The sequence below is a fragment of the Hirundo rustica genome, chromosome 8, assembly GCF_015227805.2.
Source record: "Hirundo rustica isolate bHirRus1 chromosome 8, bHirRus1.pri.v3, whole genome shotgun sequence".
Lineage (NCBI taxonomy): Eukaryota > Metazoa > Chordata > Aves > Passeriformes > Hirundinidae > Hirundo > Hirundo rustica.
Genome location: NC_053457.1, coordinates 2,965,372 through 2,982,546, shown reverse-complemented (window position 1 = coordinate 2,982,546; position 17,175 = coordinate 2,965,372). Strand labels below are relative to the sequence as shown.

The window sequence follows — 17,175 nt, the reverse complement described above, 5'->3', positions numbered from 1 at the left end:
CAAAGGAAGATCTGCACTCGATCTGGGGAGAAATCAGGGCTTTATTCAGTCTTTCTTCTGTGGTCCTGCCCCAGCCAGGGTCAGAAACCCCTTCACAGCCCCTGTGCCAAGAGTACTTTTCCACGTGTTGCTCTGGCTTATATCCAGGGAAGGGGCTAAAGGCAGGGACAAGCCACTACCCAATCAGGGATAAGGTGGGAGTGGAACAGAGTTGGATTACATTCTAATGTGGGAGAATGGGCAGGGAAAAAGGTCAGGGACAAACCTCGGGATGTTACTTTTTCCAGGGGAACCGGGGACGGCGGGGGGAGGCGGGCACAGAAGAAACCATTACAAAACCCAATATAAAAACGAAATACAATATAAAACCAAATAATACACAGCAACAAATACTGATGCAGGCACCACATCATTCAGGACTAAGCACTAACCACATACCTCAACTGGATAAAAAGCCTGGAACTCTTCATCAAGAAATTCAATATTTTTTTACTAGGTAGTTAAAGCCTCCAACTTAGTAACATGTTAGCTAAATTATTGAAGTAATTTTCTTTCCTGATGAGGTTTTCAAACATCAGTAAGAAGGACCTGCTGTTGGCTGCCTCCAAAGACAATGTGTGAAGAAGGAGTAGGAAGTTCATTCCTATGTGCTCACAGCCAGCAGGGGTGGAATGAAGGAATGGTTCTTTTCTTCCCCCTCTTTTTCCACCCATTCCCCTCAAAATGATGTTGCTCTTTTAAAACTGCTGCATAATACCCTGAGAAGGCCAGTTCCTGCTTCTGCCAGGTAAGATTTACAGGACAGAGCTGGAAACCCTGCCATCCTTCATGCTCTTCCCCATTCATTTCCATACGGAGTGAAAAAGAGGACTTATCATATAAACAATTGTTTGTAATGTTATATGTTTGCATAATATGCAAACATATGTTATATGTTTGCAAATGTGCCTCATACAGGACCTGTGTTTGTTCTTGCAGCAAATCAGTATCTTCACAGATATCTTCCCACTTTCCAGAACAGTTCCTTCATCCTTGGACTCTCAGGCCCTAGCAGATCATTCTTCACTCAAATACTCTGATGCTAACCAGGAACTTTATTCCTTTCCATATAGGCAGTAATGCATGTAACCAGCTTAACAAAAATACCTTCCCCTTCCTAGGGATGCTTATGTGACTTAATGCATGTATAACTTCCCCTGGCCTACTGGATGATTTGAAATAATTCATTCAATTTTGTACTCTCATCTTCATAGCAATTAGGAAACATTCATCCTGTAGAAATGCTGCTTTTTCACTTTACGTGACTCTAATAAAAAGCCAAACCTGACACCTGCGTTAGCACCTTGGCATCACTGCAATTTTAGTACGAGGTTAATTGTTCTCTGCTTTTCCTAAATTCATCTATCTCCATAACTGATTTCATGCTAGAACATTACAGCTGCCATAAATCGCTTTTGGACTGCTCAATATGATCACATAACTGCAGTGGAGTGCTATCTCCATGCACTATGCAGATACAAGGAAGAACAGCCATTTTTACTTGGGGGAAGGAAGGAACATGAACAAAACCCTAGGTTTCTGAAAATTTCAAGCTGTCAAGTGAAGTGATATCAGACTGCAGATAAACACACTTCTGTCTCCTCATAGTCCAAAGTGTGCATCTAAAACCCTGCACTAACCCAGATATATTCCATGTCTCTGGAACAAGCTTGTGGTGATGGCATCATACACACAGGTAATAATTTAAGGAGGATGACAGCAAGAGATTAGAAAGGGAGCATAATTCAACAACCCTCCTTTGCCACTAGTTCTTCCCATTTATAGCAAGTACCCCAAAGCACCACCTTGTAGAGACTCTTCCACAGTTAATTACTCACTGAGCCAACTGATGAGTAAGAATCAGCCACTGGATTCTCCAGGGCTGCTTTGTTCTCAGGTTTTTGGATTACACTGGAATAAGTGGATAAATTCTCCTCTGAAGCAAGCTTACCTCGGCTATTCTCTGAAGACAAATTTAAGGAATGCAGTATAAGCTGTGAAGGCAGTAGGATCAAAAGTCATTCCACTTAATCAGTAGAGTGAAAAAATGTTCTTTGTCTACTTTGAAGGTGACTTTTTGTAAGGAAATTTTACAGAATCATAGAATAGTTTGGGTTGGAAGGGACCTTAAAGCTCACCCAGTTCCACCCCCTGCCACAGGCACCTTCCACTAGACCAGATTTCTCCAAGGCCCACCCAGCCTGGCCTTCACTGCTGGTGACAAAGTCACAGGAAACCTGAGTTTGTACTGCTGGGTTGTTCTGGTTGAATGAAAAAATTTCTCTTGAAATATCCAGTTTAAAGAAACAAACAGCAGGAACTGAAGCAACCCAGCAGAGCACAGAAGGGAAAGGTGCAAACCAGCGCTAAGCCCAAACATAAAAGACAGTAACATCACAGAGGAATGTTGTGCTTACGGCTAAGGTGCCACAGCACTGAATGTTGAACTTGCCTGCTCAAACTCTTCCATGTCCACCTCGCCGTCACCGTTCAAATCAAACATCTTAAAGGCGATTTCAAAATTCCTCTGGGGAGCTATATGAAAAACCCAACAAAACACAAAAACCAGTTAACAAAGTGTCCTGGTTTAGGGCAAAATATGGGAGAAAACTCCTGAATGAGATTCCTCCGGGAAGCAAACCCAAATGGCCCCTACCTCCAACTGGTCTGGTAAAAAACTTCTTCAGAGAAAAAGTGGAAAAAAACTATTTTACTTAACAAACGAAGTGCATACAAGTATAAAGAATGAATACTATGAAACAATAAAACCTCTCCTTCTGAAGTGAGATGGCAAATTGAGAAAGTCCTTGCCGTGGGTGTAGCTCGGCTCTCTCTCTGTCTCTCCTCAGTCCCAGTCTCTCCGGCGCTGCTGGAAAATGCCGAGGTCCAGGCCCCGGTGGGCCGCAGGTGCAGCCCCCAGTGCTCCCCTGGGTTTTTTCAGTCCAGAGCAGGTTTAAACAGTCCCAAGAAAAAAAGGAAAAAAACAGTCCAGGGAACTTCTCTGCCCTAGCTAGCTGAAACTAACTAAAAGCAAAAAGATCTCTGTCCTGCAGTCACTCCAAGCCTCCGCCGAACACCCCGTCCGGAGAGGAATGTGGAGGAGTCAGGCAGTTTTGTCAAAACAAACTCCGCGCTTCTCCTTGCTCTTAGAACCAGTCTTAAAGGCACAGGACTCAATATACAGCACAAACAGAACAGACGATTGGGGATACAAGCATCATAAAGTCACCCTAGGACACAAAGATACAAAAGCTCAATAAAAAAAGGGCACAAGTTCCAAATGTCTTTTTCCAAAAGCAATTTCACCTAGTTCTTTCAATTTTACTATGGAAATGTGGCTCTTGGGAACCTCTAGCTATGAGCTTCATGGTGGTCCTTTTACCAAAGGTCTTGACAAGGAGTTGTGAGGAGGAGATGTTTCTGGAACATTTATTCTATTTGTAGGTGGAAAAAGCTAGATAGCAAGATGCCATCTAATATTTCTAACAACAATTAACAGAAAATGATGCTGCAGCAAGAGCTCCAGCCTGTTCCAGGCAGTCGAACACCAGTTTATCCAGAGGACGTTCCTCAGGCACTGGCACTCTACGGGCTTCCAGGAGCAGACCTGGAGTCTGGGCAGTTCTTAGCTCTTGCCTCGCTGTACAAATTTAACCAAATCATGACCACCCTGTCTCAGCCTAGTCATGACGCTAAGATAAGGTGTGGGCAAGAGCTCACAAGCTGAGACGCCGCCGTACCTTATTTTTCATTGCATTTAGTCTGTGCTGTCACGGTTTATTTAGTCAGAACTGCAAAAGCATCACTTCCCAGCCAAACACACTCTTCTCCCTGCATCCCACCATGGAATTTCAGTACATTTCCATTCTGGGCTCTGTAACCCATCACCATTTGAAGCTACAACACAGTGCCACATTTTTTTCCCAAATTAAGTTAATATATGAGAATTTTTCCTGCTCTGCTACTTTCAAATACACACCTCCTACAGGATTTGTGGTGTTTGTGGGGATTTCTAGGGAATCCTCGAGGCTATAACTAATGCTAAGGCTGTCATCTTAAATGATCAGTTAAAACGTAGTTCCTTTTTCATTTCCCACTCAAATCTAATGTAGATCACTGGTGAGGTTCATCCCTCTTAAACCTCATCTGTCCAATCAACTTTTAATATTTCCTGTGGATGCTCAAAGAATAAAGAGTTTTTGCATCCACCCCTCTGCAGGAAGGTGTCTTCCAAACAGGGGTAGGAGAGGGGAGACAGAGGAATCACTCAGACAAAAGGAAGTGAATATGGAATTAACTGAACTGGATTTCAGATGTTAGTTACAGACCAAAGCTCTAGTTCAAAACTTTTACATTGTGTTTTCTCCTTGCTGTAATAACAATTAGCACTTTATCAGCACTTTAGCAGACAGGTTAATGAGACCCCTTTTCTCAAACAGTTTGTGCCTAAAATAGATGAATAAGGACATTAGGGCTGATGGCAGGGACAGCCCGTCACTACCTGCTTGATACACATAGCATGTGTGGTCCTGCTGTTATCATCCCTGCATTTCCAATTTCTCCCTGCCAATTACTTGGGCTTGGAATTCCAGACACCACGTGCAGGAGCAGCCAGCAACACGTGGTGGGTCATTCCCCCTTCCACCCACATCCCTGCTGTACCTCCACACAGCTCCTCCCTCCAGCCTGCTGAGAGGAGGACATCTTCACTCGCTGTCCCTCGTTAACTCAGTGTTAATTGACCTGGGGATAGCCAGTCCCCAGCAACACCTTCATAATCTCTCCAATGATACACTGAATTTAAGGGATTAAGTGTCCTCTATATGCATCCAGCATTTCAGTGATTAATTCCCCATTTTCTTGAAGAGCAACAAGCTTCCAACTACCCCCTTAATATTTCAGTAACATGTGCAATTTTATTCCCTTTAATTGCAAATCCTGCATGAAAGCCTGGAGGCAATTTCTTCTTATTAGCCCCAAAATCTGGTACTATGGAAATGGTGTTTCCTCTATGAGAAAGAGGAGGAACAGACAAAACTCTCATCTAGTTACAAGGTTCTAGAAAAATAACAATCAACACATTTTTTGCCTCATTTTCTCTACCAGAGTATGATGATGTTTATTTAAAGATTAGGAAATTTGTTACTCCTTGTGAAAAACTGTCAGAGATTGGGGTTTCTTCCCCTCCCCCCCGCCCCTTTTTAAGGAAATACTGCATCTCATTTGTGCAGACACATGGTGAACAGAGTGAAATACTCACTTGTCCCTCACAAGGGCCATTTCTCTCCTTTTCCATCTCCAAACATACATTTGAATGAGCAGTGCACCAAAACCCCAGAGGAGAACACCACCTCCAAAAAACGAGCAGTTCAGCATCAAAAATCTGCAGGGTCAGTATTTTCTACAGACAGGGAAGGGTGGCTTTAAATTGGCAAATTCAATTACTTCACTCCTTCAGCTAATAAATTACATGGCTGGTTTCTTCCTCTGATCTACATATCCAGCTCCAATTACCTGTAATGACACTTCAATCCAAACAACGTGACCCCAAGCTAGGGGAACCAGAGGGCACCCAGGACAATTAGCTCATCCCACTCCTGCTCAGGAAGGAATGTTCATTAGAGACGCACATCCCTGATATCCAGGACTGGATTTATGGGGCCTGGGTGAGATGATTTCTGCCTCTCTCCTTGGCTGTGATGCTTCTGACCAGGATTTATGTGAGAAGAGTTGCCCCAACAGCAGCCAATCCCACATCGCCTGCCTTGCCCATTACCTCAGTCCACACAACCTCCATTTCCCTTCCTCCTCCTGCACTTACATCCCTCAGACTTACAGACCATAAAAACAGCAGACACCAGATTGCCCAGCTAAATGCAGCCTTTCCTCCCTCTTTTATTTTGCTGCAGCATCTCTACATTTCCCCACTGCCTCCTTAATTAAGATGTCTCCAAACAAACCCAATATTCCTCCTGCAATGGTTTCCAAAGCCATTTAAAGGACTGCTTGGTTTTCAAATGGCATGATGACTGTCTTGCTAAGAGAAAAACACCTCTGGATTTTCCCCAAGTGCTCTGCTGCATTCACAGCTCTCTCTGATTGTGTGAGCTGTCTCCTCACCATCCTTTTTGACATAATTAAAAACTGAAACTGTTTCACTGAGACTGATCTTGGTCAAGGAGGCAAAAACTGGTCAGGGCAACCAACTGCAGTTTCTTTTTTAGCTTTATTTCTGTCTTTAGATGTTCAGGAGGATCCTCCAAATCACTAACATGGAAGCATGGAATGGCTTGGGTTGGAAAGGACCTTAGAAAACACCTATTTCCAATCCCTTCCATTAGGCCAGCATGAGTGAAAACATGGTACTGAAGCCCACACCACTATCAGTGAATTCCTAGCTTGGAGATATATGGAAAGATCCAGTTGAAATGATCCTTTATACCCATAATTCCACCAGCTCTCCATGCCAAGTTGCTTTTTCAACTAACCCGGAATTTAGTGCAAAGGGCAATTAACATTTTTCTTGATTCTTTTGTTCCAGTCAAATATTTGAGGACAGAAAGAGAGCTAGTAAAGCAGAAGCCAAACACAGCAATGCTAGAGAGATGAGCGTCCTCCACCAAGTAACAAACAGCAGCACTGAACACATGGAGAAAACCCACTCGGATCCATGAGGGTAAAGTCCCCAGGAATCTCTGAAGGATGAGATAAGTTGATTAGGCATCTTTGAGGCAATTATGCCATTTTAAACTATTTTCAATTATTCAATGGACCAATCTGCAGCACTCAATTGCTCTTTACTGCCTGTACTCTAAGCAGAAGCAATGCACTCTGAAAGACATTAAAAGCTCACTGATGAGAAAGGCCACATTCTCTTGGTTTTGTGGTCATTTGGGTCTCCTCTTTCCCAAAACTCAACATTCCACACTTGGAGACATCTTCTTCTCTGACCTCCAGCAGAGGAACTGCATTTTAGGAAAACAAAATATGAACACACTTTTGGATAATACTCATTGCTCCTTTCCCGTGGAGCTGGGAATTTCTTTGCCAAAGCAGGGTGATTTTTTGGTGATGTTACTCAGAGGAAGGAAAACTTCTGGCTACTCCCTTGAAAACACTGTAATATCTCGTATTTTGGTGCGAATTTATACACAAACCAGCTCATGACTCCCAAGGCTTAAAAACTCTCCAAGCAACTCCAGTGTGGGAAGAAGAATCAAGAACTCAGCTGGGAAAAATCACTCATTTAGAGTTAAATATCCTATGGTTGCTTCTTTTCCACTTATCCCAAAATTAAGAAAAATAGATGTGCAAAGGCCACCGTACCCTGAAAGTGAATCAATCCCAAATTAACACAGTCCTGAAGCAAAGACAGCTAGTCACAGAACACAGATGACTGAGCCCCAGCTGCAGTAAATACAGGGAAAAAAACCCCAAAAAACCACATTAAACCTAACATTGCAGATATTTTCCTTTCAAATTATTCCACCATTTCAGAAAGTGAATCCAAATCATACCAAGTTGGGTTTTTTAATGTTAATCAACGTAAGTAACAGGCAGCTAAAAAACTGAGCCCACAGCATAGACACTGAGCCACAACATCATCAATTCTAGAGGAAATGGGTTGTTTCTTCTCACAAAGGATCAGAATTAACTCTGAAATAATGCAAGTGCATAATCTTAGGATACTGAGGAGAAATTGTTGCCTGGGAGAGAGGTGAGGCCCTGGCACAGGCTGCCCAGAGAAACTGTGGCTGCCCCATCCCTGAAGCTCCCATCCCGTCACCACACAAATGCAAGGGATGGAGAGATGAACAAAGGAAGACCAGTTGAAGGATGCATGCTGACAGAGCCTCCTATGCCCTAATCTGAGTTTTCAAATCACTTGGGAGCATCCCAGACTGCCAATTGTGAAAAATTATTCCCATTTCTGTCCTCCTGCCCTTCAGCATGGCACAAGTGGGATGCCAAGCCAGAGAGATCTCCCTCTACCAGGAAGCAACCAGGCTTGTGTCTGGAAGCTGGGATACTCCTTGGAAGATGCTGCTCAGATACGTCTTGGAAATGCCACACACCAGTTACTGGGCTGGCAGAAAGGTAGGAAGACATCCCTGCTCCAAATACTGAGGGTGAGACGGACCCATGGAGGGTCTTGGAAAACGGAAGATAAAATTAATATGAACAGGACTGCAAACAAAAATAGTCCTATAAACTCAAAGCAACCTTTTCTTGTGGAAATGAGTCCTGTGGCACAGGGCACAGCAGGATTAAAACACAACTGGTGAGGTAACAGATTTCACTCATGGCAGGGATAGGGCTGAAGACTTTCTTGTCAGTCAGAAATAATTTATTCAGAACAGTCATGGTCCAAAGGGACCCTGGAGATCCCAGTATGGGAGAACAAGTCCCTCCATCCCAGGGACATGCACAGAGCTCAATATCTGGCCAGAACATAATTTCCAGTTAGATGTTTGGGAATTTATTCCTTACATATTGGACAGAAAAAAAAAAAAAAACAAACCAGAGATGAATCTATCCTAAGTGACAGTTACCTGCTCTGATGGGAGAAGGAGTTGCAAGAACCCTGGAAAAGGCTAATTACTGTAGCTTCAGCCAATGTTATTTAACCCTCCTGCCAGAAGAATTAAATCCAGACACAGCAACAGTCCAACAGTGGACACAACACCAATTTATTCTTTTAATGCCCAACTCTCTTCAGTACCTGTCAATGAAGGCACAATTAGTGTGCCTCAACAATACACCCTATTTGCCGGGAAGCTGAAGTCACTGGCAATGGAAAAGCTCTTTTTCTCCTTCCTCCATTTGTTTTGCAAGTCCCAAAGCAAAAACCTCTTTGGTCAGGGAAGCCATGTTTTTGTTTTCCTACGACATTTGAAGGATCTGGGGAAATTCCATCAGAATTTGCTCATCTTTCTACCTCTGCCTGAAAACATGAGGCACAGCTGAAGCAACAGAAACCGTAGAGTTTCCTCAAGGTCCCTCAGCTCTCACTGCCTTTAACAGAAGGCGGACTTTCTGAAGCAGCTAAAAGCTATTTTATTATTGGTTTTAAAAATAAATTTTCACAGAAAACCGACGAGAACAGACAGTGCTGGAATGAGAAATGGCTCGTAAATAAGATATGGCGACAGACTAATTTTCTGAGCAATGTGCGAACAGCTGCCTGAGAGCAACATGAAATGAAGCCTCCAGCCCTCTCTCCTCCTCTCACTCCCTGTTTCAAAGAACTCAGCTGGAGGGAGCTTCAGGTCAAGCAGCAAAGACAGATGAAACTAAAAGTTTGGGGAAGCACTCCTGAAGCTTGGCCGAGCACAACCAGACAGAGCCCTCGGGGCTTCTTGTTTCCCAAGGTTCTCATTGATCAGTTTGGAGTCCAATGAGCCAAACCAGACCATGATGATCTCCCCCCATCACTCTCCCTCTCCTGCCTCCCACCCCCAGACCCAATCTCCCACTCCCCTTTTTGATTATCCTGCTTAGTGCTCAATATGCCACCTTCCTTTCCCAATATTTATTTGGTTTTATCTATTTGATGTTATCTACAGTTCCACCTTGTCCAGATACTTTCTTAATGTTTGGGTTATCTGAGCAACACAAGAAGAAAACCAGTATTGAACTGTGACATTTAAGATTTACTTTCCTCATTCTATTTTATTTGTTTCTTAGGTAAGAGAATCCAGTGAGGTGTTGTATTTCTTTATGAACTACTGGATTCCTGCAAGGCAATGTTCACTATTCAGAAAGTAAACCAGTGGGGTGCAACAGTTGAGTTTTCTCTTTAGGCACAGGGCAAGGTTTGGTTGGGAGTTTATTTTACAAAAGCAAATGCTTTAAAAATGAAACTCAAACTCTTCCCCTGGGGAACCACTGCTTAACAGGAGCTCCAGAGATATTCCTCCAACTTCAGTAATCGTTTAGCAAACTCCCCAAATGTCTAAATGTCAGCCTCAAAGTCCTGGAACTTTTTTTTATAATTTTTTTTTGTTTGTTTGTTTGTTTTGTTTTTAAATTTTCCTTTTTGAAAGGTCCTACCTTGCCCACCCTTCACATGGCTCCTCAAAGCCAGTTCTATCTCCTCATTAATCTAACTCCCCCGTAATTGTGGACACGCTCAAAAGCCCAAGATCAAAAGGAAAAAAACCCTGTCCATCCCTCACAGCCTCCCAAACAAGGCTGGCTGCTCCTCCAACACCACACGGTCCTTTTCTTTTATTCTCACAACAAACAAGTTAAAGCAAAGCAAGAACAATTTCTCTTACTGCTGCCTGTGGAAGCACATGAAATTAATTTTGTGCCCTGTATACTTGATTAGGGGGTTGTTAACAACCAGTACAACCATAAAAATAAGGGCAAGATTGTTTTGCAAACCACACTCAGTAACGTGATACCAGAGGTTTGAGAGTTCATTGTCATCTGTGCAGGCTCAGATAAAAAGCCCTCATTACACAAGTGAATACATTAGATCATATTGGCACAGCCCAGATGAATATAAGAAAGGAACAGCAAAGGTCTTAAGAGCCAGTTCTGAGACCCAGTCAAATTAAAAAAAAAAGCAGATAAAGTCAAAAAACAAATTCCCTGGCTTGAACCAGCTTTATCTCTCTGCTTGTTTTCACAACATGAAAGTCACACTCAAGTCTGCTCCTGCCATGTCCATTTAACAACAAACAAGACCTTGAGCATTGCTGCTGCCCAGGAATAGATCCTCAGTAAATGAAGAATTGCCTCTCATGTCTCCTGTTACAACATGCAAGAACGTGGGGGGAGAATAAAGCACCTGTTGCTGTGACAAAACATCAGTGATTAACCCAGCTGACTCCTTGAATGGCACTGGGCAGGCAGTAGTGGGCTCTGCAGGTTAACTGGGAAGCATCCAGTTTTTTAATCCCACGAATCAGGTCAGCATGGAATAGATACTTACAAGATTAGATGGCCAAGTTTTCTCTTTTCAAATCTGAAAATAAAATGTCTCAAGTTCATTTGGACAATGGCTTATTCCCCCTTACCCCAAATTTTCTAATGGGGCTGAGAAACTGCCATTGACTTTCCTGTTCATGATACAGCACCTTCCAAGCAGTCAGAGAAGCTCTTCAAATGAGGTTTTGAGCTTGACTTCCACATGAAGAAAGTCTAGAAATGCCATTTGACATTATCAAAGGCTTCAGTTTCACTGGCTCTTGCCAGCAAAGCAAACTTTTCAGTGCTGACACTTGGAGTGCAGATGACTCTGCTGGAACAGATTAGCAGATCATGGAAATATCACAAATGCAAGTCAAGGGCAGCAGGGTGAAAAGACAGAAGGTATCTAATGATACTTGTTGAAATGTAAACAGCTTAACTTCTCTACTCACTGGATTACATCACACACAAACCCGAGCTCACCCAAGCAAAAATACAGCTGGAAAAGGGAGTTTGGAGGCATGAAACCAGAGAAAAGCTGGAGATCTGTGTTCATCCAAATCCAAGAATGTCACATGAACACGGCTCAAGAACACGTCTCCATTTACAGATCTGAACAGCAGGTCAAGTGACTCATTAAAAAAAATTTGTCACATTTCAAAGTAAGAAATAAATCTTCAGAAGTCATTGATCTGCTTGTCTTCACAAAGCACTGGAAGCTCAGGCTAAACCAGATGAAGCAACAGCAATTGCTCAGCTCGAGTTGCAGGTAATCAAGAAGGCCTTTTGGGGAAATGTATGTCAACAAGCTATTGCTTGTGAGCCCTGAAAAGTTAAAAAAAAAAAGGAATTGCAGGGAAAATCCCTGCTGTACTTACTGGAAAGGACCGTGGTGAGGAAGATGTAGTCGGAAAAAGAAATGAGTCCACATTCTCCAAGTGCGTAGAAAATGCTGTCCTCGTCAGCAAACTTCTCCCTCTCCTGGGATAACTTCTGATCATCCAACCAAGTCACACCCCAAAGAGAGGACAAAAAGCACCAGATTAAACAGAGAAATGGAAGGCTTGATTTGCATCCTTAGCACCAACAAGCCATTCCATGGACGCACACACCCCTGCTATCTCCATCCATATCCAGTGGACCTTTTCCAGCCTTTGGTTCTGCTCAGAAAAGTTCTGCAAAGATGGGTGCTTCCCATCTCAAATGTAGGATAAGGAATTGCATGGGATTCGTTTGTTGGTTCAGTCCAGGTGAAATACACATAAATAAAACTATGGCCATTTTACTTAAAATCTTTGAGATTAGTGGTAAAAACCTCAGACTTTAATACAGGATTCCAAGTGGAAATTGTATTTCACTGACAGTTTTTTAGTTAGACTGTTATAGAAAGGAGCCAAGAAAGGACTATTTGACGTGAATATAAAGTCTGATCAAAGTTATCCAAACCGTGAGCGTGTGTGAGCTCACAGGGAGGACTGGGCCTGAAACCAAACTCAATCTCCCTCTTGCTCCAGTTCTTTTCCATTTATCAGCTCACAATATCTTACTAAGCTAAAAATCCGAGTCCCTTTGATCCACAGAACTCCCAAAGGCTGAAAAGGATCCATAAAATTGTTAAGGAATCCACGCTGGTGACCCACTTTAAGGACAAAGTAGGAGGAGGCACACACACAAACACAGAGGAGGATTAAATTAATAAAAAGGAGAGCAGGGGTGGGTGAGGTTATTCCATGGAAACCAGGCCATGCAAGCACACGCAAGCACGGTGAAAGCAAGGCTGGATTTAGGAACTGTTTTAGGAAAAACCATCGACAAAGACCACCACACAAGGGTCCAGCTACACAACTGTCCCCCACCGTTACCTCTGTCTAGCGGAGATCCCATCATATACAAGATAAAGGAAAGAAAACTGGTTAACCAACAATAAAACAAGCAGGCAAAACATCACATCAAGTTGAATGGTTAGGCTTGCCAAGAGCAAGGACAGTTTGGAGCAACCAGGTGGTTGCTGCGACTGGAAGCCTACAGAGATATCCCAGCAAGCGTTAGATCATAGCTTCTCCACTATCTGCAGATGATGTTTCTCATCCACCTCAAGTTTTTGTTGTTGTTTTTTTTTTTCTATCTTTTGAGAGAGAACTCACCATTGTATGTGATTGCAGAGTGGGGATGAGCTCAGCTAATAATTTAGATGAAAATTTAACCTGTATCTGGCTTGGAAACCACAAGAAAAGAGACAAAAATAATCATATAGATCACCAAAAACCCCACAATTTCCAGGGAAAAATAGTTCAGCTCTATTGATCACATAAAATTGTTCCCAGTAACTCTGCCTCTACCATCTGGAGAGTACAAGGAATTTAAGAAGAAGTGAGTCACTACCAGCAGACAACATGCTAATGTCCTTCATTTGATGCAAGATAAAAGCCATTTATGCTTATTGGGTACCAGGTTGAAATATCATCTCCTCAAAAAATGCTTTGGTTCCATTCCCATCAAGATGGATCCAAGGCAAATATCATATCGATGCTGATGTGAAGAACAAGCATCTGGTTTTCCTTTGAACCAGAAGCAGGATCTGGGGAGAAAGCAGCTCCCTGTGACTTTTGCTGAAGCTGTTGCCAGCAGCATCTCACCTGCTCCTGTGATTTATTGCCTCTCCCTCTGATTGCCTCTTTTGGGCAGCATTGATCATAAACTAGCTATTAGCATCTTGCTTGAAGAATTCTGTGAAAATGTTCCAGAAGGAGCTTTATTAATTTTTATTGTTTTATTTTCTGCACTTAAAATTCATAGCATTGAACAGCTCAAAATATTCCTCATAAGAGGAAAGCACATCCATAGACTAACAATAAAAAGGGATATTAAGTCAGTTGGTCTCTGAAATATAAAGACAGATGGGAGGGAGAAGCATTTACCCATTTGCACCTTACTTGCAGCAAACAGGGTAAAAAAATGTTATTTATTTATATTAAAACCAGCATCTACTTGTCACTAACCCAGGGAACACAAGCAGTAACTACAGTACTCAGCTGCCTGTAGCTCGTGGAAAAGGGAATTTCTCCCACTGATTTTAAGAGAAAATAACAACTGCACTGATCAATCAGATTTTCTTGTTCCCAGCAGCAGAACAGAAGTTTAAAAATTTCCCAACCCTCCCATTCATTTTCTTCTGTCTCTGTGAGAAGCTTTCCATGAACTTTGTGGGAAGCTCACCCCACTATGGGAAAGGCTCAAAGCATCCTTTTCCCAGGAGTTGTTCCCCACCATGAAACATTATTGCAAGGAATTATATATAACCTTCAGGAAGAATATAAAACATATCAATCTACCTACTTCACAAAGCACAATATGGGCTGTTGTCACCCCTCAAGGTTCAAGATGATTGACCCAGAGTCAGTCCTCGCTAACACCTCAAACCATCCTTTTCCACATCTCACCTTCCTTCCAGCACACTCCCATTCACCCAGAAAAGTAATGCATGGTGTCAGAATACTCAGGGAAAAATCCCTTTCCAAACCTCCACCTTTTAGAGACAAGTCATCTCCACAAATAATTACCCACACCCTTTTGTATCTGAGCACAAGGTAATTCTCAAAGTGCTCAGTTAAAACAGTCAAATGTCTTCCACATAACGTTTTTTTCCATGTTAAATCCACTCCCAAAACCAGTAATTGGTTAAGATCATTCAGCACACCCCCAAAAAACCATTTAAACCCGAGCATTCACGAGTGAGCAAGCCATGGGGAACACTTTACAATTACGATGTACTTTAAATCAAGCAGTAGATTCATATTTAACAAGCACACAGACGAGCAGACATCCAAATTAACATGTAAAATGAAAAATAAATCCAAATATCTCACTGCTTTTGGCACAAGCATGGCTGTGTAAGTTCAGTGAGAAGCTACCAGTCCAGTCTCAGTGGAACAAAACTTGTGACAGGTGTACAGGCAGATTCTCCTACAGTTCCAGACACTGACAACAGGTCAAAAAACTAACTCAAATTCAAGATACAGAGCTTGGTTTGGCCTTTCCAACTCAGGCTCCAAGCTCATTCAGCACCAAGATGTGGTTCAACAGATCAATGCAGTGATCAGACTTCTCCAAATCCACGTGCTAGAGGAAAAAAGTCATGTGCTGCATGCAGGCAACACCCCAGAGATTTTTTTTCTTATGTACAGGCTGGCTGCAAAGCACCCAAAGGTACATCACAAACTTCACATATTCCACCCCAACACTGATCTGCTGCTGGAGCCTCCCTTAGGTTAAGGACATGGTACAGCCTCCAAATAACAAAGGATTAGTGGAAAAACCCCACAGAACCCTTAACGTTCCTCACCAAATACTACCTTTATTTTGGAATTTAAAATTATTTTCCCAGGGCTGAGTGAGGAGTGTAACACGGTAATACTGAATTATGCGAATCTGAAAAACAAAGGTGTATTTTTGCACATGGAGGGATGCCTTCTCCGCAGAGGCAGAGATGGACACATGGTGCTGGGGCTCCCATTCCTAATGCAGGTCTGGAAAAGCCCGACCAACTAAATCCCAGCAGCTCCACTTCATCTGGCATTCCAGAAACTACAGTATTTAATTTGGGAAAAACACCTTCTTGGGAAGTCCCTCAGAGCTGCCAGTTTGGGGTTCCATCTGGAGAAGGAAAGGACATTTGGCACATTTTTTTTCCTGCAACTTATGTTTCAGCACCACATTTGCACTTCCATGAACCAAAGCTTCAGGAATTTATCAGCCCCATGTGACCACTTACGCATGAGAGATAATGGGGTATTTCTTCAGAACCAGGAAGCAATTCTGTCAATTAGCAGGGGATTTTTAACTGAAAATAAATCACCTCTTATTGACAAACATTATTGTTACTCGCTTTGTTCCTTTTGAACATAAACACTTTCAGGTGAGCAAATACAAACCCTTGACTGTAGACAGAAGCCACCTGGATGCAAAGCAATTCTCTTTCAGTCCCAACTGACCATCTTCAGTTACAGAAAATATTAAAATAGGGCATCTCTTAATGTATTTCTTTCATAGTTAACTGTTGGCATGTAGGAAAATAAGTCTTACTTGCCAGCAGGTCAGACGTGGATTATTGCAGCTTTTCTCAAGCAGCGCTGTTAAAAATCTAGGGAAATATATACTAAGGGACTTGGTAAAAGACACAGGAAAATGCTTTAAAAATTCCAGTACAAACTAGCTTGTTATTGAAATTAAAAAAATGAATGCTTTCAACTCTCTCTGCATCAAAACACTGAACTGAAAAAAGGAGAATTTTAAATTTTGCTCTTTTTTTAAACTTTAGAGTCAAAGCCATGTATCTAGAGATTTCATGCACCTCACTTTAAGAAAACTGAATAAAGAAATAGAAAGGCTTTCAGGACCATATTTAAAAATTGAACTTTTCAGCCCAAATGTTCAAAAGTCCTTTAAGGAAAAAGAGATACGCGAGGTCCCTCTGCACTATGAAACACAGACAAAAATGAGACTGGGGGGAAAATTGAGGGATTTAAGAGTTTTTAAAGTCAGTTCTATAATATGCATACAGAAGAAGTAATTTTAAATGCACTGCCTGGCCTTTTTATATCATTTTTTCTATATCATTAAATAAGAAAAAAGTGTTTGAGGCTGTGATGGAAACAGCACAAGGACATTTTGAAATTCATAAGCTTCTTTTACCCATAGGAAAGTTCACATTATTTGGAGCCACTAGGAATGACAATTTACTATGAAGTCTGCACACCAACACAGGCAAACACAAACAGGTTCTCCATGGCAAATTGTGGTGGCTGAGCGCTGATCTAAGAAAATGCTTTAAATTTACTGTTGGCAGATAATACATTTCAAGAGCATATTTTAATCAAGAGGTTTTAAAAACGTTTGATTTGGGGGGATTATTTTATCTCTGTATCTATAGAGGGGCACAAAAATACAGAGCTGGACATGGGTGAGGTTGTCCTGCACATTCTCTTACTCTAAATTTGAGCACATCCAGAGAATGAAAACCTGGGCAGCAATTATTACTGGAGGTGGACTCCTGCGACTGGAAAGAGAAATCTGCATTCCCTCCCTTCCAGCAAGGCTGTAAATATTCAAACCACCTTTCCAACAACAGGCACCTGAAATGCAAAGCCAGCATTCTGTACAACCCAGAAAATCAACAACGCAGACTTTCCCAACCCTCGGCAGGCAACGGAGCCACTC

At 42.2% G+C, this 17,175-nt stretch overlaps 1 protein-coding gene across 10 annotated transcripts in view; it reads right to left on the bottom strand.

Annotated features, from left to right (window-relative positions):
* Positions 1-17,175, bottom strand: part of MICU1 (mitochondrial calcium uptake 1) — an 85,375-nt gene that overhangs the window by 29,253 nt on the left and 38,947 nt on the right. For 8 of the 10 annotated variants that reach the window (XM_040071530.1, XM_040071528.1, XM_040071526.2 and 5 more), the window contains exons 6-8: positions 13,104-13,169; positions 11,838-11,952; positions 2,492-2,574 (exon numbers count right to left, since the gene is read on the bottom strand). In XM_040071530.1, the coding sequence (XP_039927464.1) occupies positions 2,492-2,574; positions 11,838-11,952; positions 13,104-13,169 (264 nt within the window). The remainder of the gene's footprint in view (positions 1-2,491; positions 2,575-11,837; positions 11,953-13,103; positions 13,170-17,175) is intronic. The other 2 variants (XM_040071522.1, XM_040071525.1) reach the window with 1 other exon arrangement.